This window comes from Schistocerca serialis, chromosome 2 (assembly GCF_023864345.2).
Source record: "Schistocerca serialis cubense isolate TAMUIC-IGC-003099 chromosome 2, iqSchSeri2.2, whole genome shotgun sequence".
Lineage (NCBI taxonomy): Eukaryota > Metazoa > Arthropoda > Insecta > Orthoptera > Acrididae > Schistocerca > Schistocerca serialis.
Window position 1 is genome coordinate 691,755,531 of NC_064639.1, and position 6,000 is coordinate 691,761,530.

At 38.4% G+C, this 6,000-nt stretch overlaps 1 protein-coding gene across 1 annotated transcript in view; it reads right to left on the reverse strand.

Annotated features, from left to right (window-relative positions):
* LOC126457823 (UDP-glucuronic acid decarboxylase 1) overlaps nt 1-4,767 on the reverse strand; it is a 70,352-nt gene extending 65,585 nt beyond the window's left edge. The window contains exon 1 of the mRNA XM_050094451.1: nt 4,637-4,767. Coding sequence (XP_049950408.1) covers nt 4,637-4,697 — 61 coding nt within the window. The 5' untranslated portion in view covers nt 4,698-4,767. The remainder of the gene's footprint in view (nt 1-4,636) is intronic.
* Between the last annotated feature and the right edge of the window lie 1,233 nt (nt 4,768-6,000).

Sequence of the window (6,000 nt, forward strand, 5' to 3'; positions counted from 1 at the left end):
GCAATGATTTCCTTGCAGTTGAAGATATGGACTTGAACTTTTGGCCAAGCTTCATGCTTGTGCTAGACATAATGCAGCCGGATTTGCAATGATCCAGGCCATATGGTCGCCCTGCAGTATCTCTTCAAATTAGGCAGTGTCAGCACAAACGGTAAAATTTACCAAAGTTTCAAGCCAATTACTAAAAAATAGTTGGCCTGAATCTGCTTGTGAATAGTATCACCTAAAAGAGAAACTCTTGCTCTACAAGACTGACATTTGTTTTTTTTGCAACGCGACCATTAAGTACTCATTAACTCACATCAAAGTTGTTATATTTTGTATGCGCGATGCACTAATTTTTCTTCATTTCTAGGAATTTGAATCTTAATAGTCGCTTAGAATTACTGATATAATTGGATATTTCATTCGTGTTTTATTCAGTGATTGGCCAGTGAGAGATGTCAGAAGTTAATGAAGAAGAAGAATCGTTGGCCCCCTGTTCAATTGGAAAAGATGCTGCTGCATCGAAGTGCCATGTTATCTTCTATGCTAAGAAGACTGGATTCAAAGCGTTTAGTGATTTCACAGAATGTGACCAGAAATTGCTTGTTTCGCGTTCAGAAGCCAAACTTGACGAAAATTCCATCATTTGCTTCCACCATGAAGCCCTCTTCCTACATGAATATCAAGCGATGCAAAAGAAATGTTGCAATCCATTCAAGAAGAGGAATCACAATGTAAAAGCTGGACTTAGACTGCTTGATAATGAAACAGCTGCCAAACTTTGCCTGTTAAAGAAAAAAGAAGTGATTGATATAAAACCTGGTCAGAAGCTTTGCCCTCGCTGCATGTCGGCACTGAACCAAAAGCTAGAAGATTCATCATCACTATCAACCCAATCTGAACAAGATTTCACAACGGATGAAACTGAACCAGCCATCAACAAAAGTTTATCATTTATTGGTGCTTCACCATTGAAAAGAAGACAACTAAGTAAAAGAGATAAGCAAAGCTATGCAAAAAGAAAGATCTTGGATGCACAAAGTTTAATTGGGAATCAAATTGCTGCTGCTGTAGGAATCAATTACGATGAACAGCCAAGTTCAAGTAAAAGTCGCCCATGCAATAATTGTGCAGATCTTGATAATCTTATAGAAGAGTTGAAAGAAAAATGTAAAGTGTCAAATCGTAGGACAAAAGTTCAAATATTGACCTTGGTTCCAAGAAGCTGGACAATTAAAGATACGACAACAGCATTTAATGTATCAGAAAGAATGGTAAAGCAAGCGAGAAAACTGAAGAATGAGCAAGGTGTTCTAGCTTTTCCAGCAAATCGGCAAGGAAGGAAGCTTTCAGATGAAGTTGTCCAGAAAGTACATGACTTTTTTCAAGATGACGAATTCAGCAGACTTTGTCCAGGGAAGAAAGACTGTGTGCCTGTGAGAATTTCAGGAACAAAGGTGTACAAGCAAAAGCGGTTGTTGCTTTGCAATTTGAAGGAAATGTACGTGTCTTATCAGAAGCAAAATGGACCAGAAATTGGCTTCTCAAAGTTTTGCGAGCTTAGACCAAAATGGTGTGTTACAGTTGGCTCTGCTGGAATGCACTCAGTTTGTGTCTGTACAATACACCAAAATGTCAAGCTTATGCTCACTGGTGCATCAATCAATGAAGACTACAAGGAAATTCTTAGCAAAGCTGTTTGCAGCTTGGAAAACAAGGATTGTATGCTTCATCGTTGTGAAAACTGCCCTGGTCCAGAAGGTGTAGAAGCAGTTATTGCAACATATTTTGAAGATAATGACCCTGAAGAACTGATTGAGTACAAACAATGGATTCATACCGACAGGGATACTTTAGAAACAAAGCAGCTTTCAACAGAAGAGTATGTTGAAGATATTGCAGCAAAAATTTGGAACCTGTCTTGTCATCACTACATTGCCAAGCATCAAAGCCAGCACCTGAAAGCTCTCAAAACTGATTTGAAAGAAGGCGAATTCATAATACTAATGGATTTTGCTGAAAACTATTCATTTATTGTTCAAGATGCAGTGCAAGGCTTTCACTGGGAAAACAGTCAAGCAACAGTTCATCCATTTGTAGTCTACTACTGTGAAAACGAAGAGGTGCAATGTGTGAATCTTTGTGTTATTAGTGACTGCCTTCGACACGATACGATTACTGTCCATGTTTACATTGGAAAAGTAATCAATTACCTGAAGATGCAATTTTCCAAAATAAGCCACATCCACTACTTCAGTGATGGTTCAGCTGCACAATATAAGAATTTCAAGAATTTTCTCAACTTATGCTATCACAAAGAAGATTTTGAAATAACAGCAGAATGGAATTTCTTTGGAACAAGCCATGGAAAGTCGCCTTGTGATGGCATTGGAGGCACAACAAAACGGTTGGCAGCAAGAGCAAGTTTGCAACGTCCATATGAAAACCAGATTCTAACACCCAAAGATCTTTTCAACTTCTGCAATGATAATATCAATGGAATCAAATTCTTTTTCATCAGCAAAGAGGAAGTTGAAGAAGAAAAAGCTTCTCAAGAAGAAAGATTCCTGCAAGGGCACACTCTAGCTGGCACAAGAGAAAACCACCATTTTTTGCCCATTGATATGACGACAATTAAGGTCAGTAGAGTTTCTAATGATGCGACATCTTTTTTGGCCAAAATTAGTGCTGCTGAAGTAGTAGTTCAAGTCATGGATCTTCAGCCTGGGCAGTATGTTGCTTGCATTTATGAAAAGAAATGGTGGATTGGAAACATCGTTGAAATCTCAGTCGAACAGAAAGATGCTTTCATAAGCTTTATGCATCCTCATGGTCCTGCAAGTTCATTTTATTGGCCCTTAAGACGTGATACTTGCTGGATTCCAGAACAACTTATCATTGGTGTTATTCCAGCTCCATCAGTGACATCATCTGGTCGGCAATACAGTTTTCCTGAAAGCATTCTCTTGCAAATCAACGATGCTTCCAGAATGATGAAGTAACTGAGGAAGACAGGCTTGGGAACCTGCATAAAGAAACCCACAATCAGGCTTGGGATCCTGTGGTAAAGACACCCTGTAATCAGGCTTGGGAACCTGCAGTAAAGATACCCACCCGTGGCTGTTACTGCATGGCTATCGGGCGTGGCCCCTATGGCGATGGGGATGCTGGTTTTATTGTGATAACCAGTAATGGCTCAGCCATCATGGACCAACGCAGGGCACTGCGCACACAAAATATAAGATACTTTGACCTGAGTAAATAAGCACTTAATGGAAGCGTTGCAAAAGAAAAATATATCCATCTTGTAGAGCAAGAGTTTCTCTTTCAGATGATACTATTCACAATTAAATCCAGGCTGACTATTTTGTAGTAATGGGCTTTGAACTTTGGTAAATAAAGCCATTTGCGCTGACACTGCCAAATTTGAAGAGATTTTGCAAGGCGACTATAAAGCCTGGGTAGTTGGAAATCCAGCTGTATTATGTCCAGCACAAAGATAAGACTTGGTAAAAAGTTCAAGTCCATATCTTTATCTGCAAGGAAATTATTGCAGTCTGAATATTGGTCAAAATTTGTCGCATTAAGTCACGACAGAATTAGGGGTACACTTTGAGTCGACTTGTTTGACCGGATTTTGCATCAGTAATCTTATAATTAATTTCGTTTGAATCAGCACAAAAAACTGTACAGGGTCTCATCTTACTAACCATTCTTATGAATTGGTTTCAATTTTATGAGACCCCAAAAATGGCATTTTGTCTGATGTCGCGCGCATGCGAACTTACTACCCTTCAGACAAGGGGGTGTAGATCAGCAAGTATTGCAGCTAGAGGCTTGAAATCTTGAGAAACTTAATTTAGCACTTGACTAGTGCTACAGATAAAATTTGAAGAAAATTGGAGACATGATGGTGGGAAGGTTTAGACCACTTGGCATGGAATGACCCAATAGGTATAAACCTGTATATGTTGTTCCGACTCTATACACAAAGCTTATTGGCAGTCACATTACGTACACAAGCAACTGCGTTTAAAGAAATGCATAACGTCGGAATATGTACCAAGAAATAAAGGGCTTTTGTCGCCTTTAATCCACATCAAAAGCACAACCTTATCCTAACAAACAACAGGACGATGTACTCTATTCTGATTTAGTCTCTACTATTCAACGCCCCATGACAATATGCAACTTGTCAATTAACTGTCTAAATACGTTATCCCAGTATCGAAAACTTACAGCAGTTGTGTTCAACCAACTATTTATATTGCAGATTAAGGCAAGCAAATAACATACTTTTCTTTCTGAATTAATTACCACAGTATCACACAAAAGCCAGCAGTGGTACAGAGAATCGAAACACGGGTAAAAGTAATGAAGCATCTCAAATTTCAAAATATTGGAAACAATTTACAAACAGCCGCGGTTAAACACGCGCATGTTAAACCAATAATATGGACGATACATTGAAAGCCTTTCTCGTTCGAAACTGGGTCAAAAGCATTGTTGATTGAATTAGAAAATTTGTTTTGATCTTATCTCCAAAATACAACTTTCACTTTCCAACAAATCTACGAAGCAGCAGGCAACACTTGTAGTCACCTGAATGGAAGTTATTTACACATAGTGATAATTACAATCTCCAACTTACGTATAACAAGCACAATTACACAAAGCAATAATTTTTTCACATTTCTATTAATAATGTTCATTTCAAACAATGTTCACCATTGTGACCAGTGACAACTGCACTGGAAGAGCAGACTACACTGCAAAATTCTATGTCGCGTATATCGAAAGTTGTATAATAATCGACAGAGCCAGGTTCACACACGCAACTAAAGTGATGCTGCAGCTAGTGGTATACGGAACTGGCACCGCAGTTGAAAGTGTTAACACCCAATTGAAGACCCTTATGTTATGCCATGGAAAATTTCAGCTCAGCTATACTTTGTAAAGTCACTAGTCTTTTCGCCAGCTATGAAAAGCATCATTCGACTGCTCCCAGATGGCTGTATTTCGAAACACAAGCATTCTATCAGAGTTTTTCTAGAATCTACTCGGTTCGATTTCAGTGAGTTTTCGTTTTCCTACTGAGAAAAAAGATAAAACAATGGACGGCAGGGACACTTGCGTAGTTTCTAGAACTATATGAACGACAACCTGATATTACTGTTAAATTTCCTGTAATCAGGGGCAGTAAATGAAGCTCGATAAAGGCCAATTCACGCTGGCCGTCACGTCACGTCAAGGAAAGGGTAAACTGGCTGGGATGATAGCGAAATCTTTAAGGGAAGGGGGGGGGGGAGGGGCACTGAAACTCATGGGAGTACTTTTTTTGGCTAAGATCAGAGTCCAATAATCCTACATTGATTGAAATTAAATTTAATGAGAACTTCAGACAAGCAGGTACTGGAGAAGTTAAAATATCACGAGATTTTCGTAACATTAAAATGAAAAATAATGTTAGTATATTGCATCAAAATATCAGGGGATTAAAAAACAAAGTAGATGAGCTTCTTGTTTGTTTAGAATATTTAGAAACTGAGGGTGGAATATTTACTATGCCTGTCTGAACATCATATAGTCACAGGTATGGAAATGGTAAATGTATGTGGATATAAGCTTTCAGCACATGTAAGTAGAGCAACTATGGAGAGAGGAGGAGTTGCCTTATATGTCAAAATCTGCCATAGTGTGAAAAATTTGGAAACTAAAACTTTTGCATAGAGCAACATATAGAAGCATGTGCATGTGAGCTGAAACTAAATAATGGCACTTTTATAAATATAGCGAGTATAGGCCCCATTGGGAAATTTTCCACTATTTTCGAAAAACTTGGATGCTTTGTTTTGCTATCTATCAGGCAGAAGAAAGCAAATTATTGTTTGTGGGGATTTCAATGTAGATTTTCTGAAAGAGTCTAATAGAAAACTTGACCTTTAGTATTACTTGGTTCCTCCAGTTTGACATGAGTTATTGATTTTCCTACTTGGGTGGTACAGGAAAGCAGCA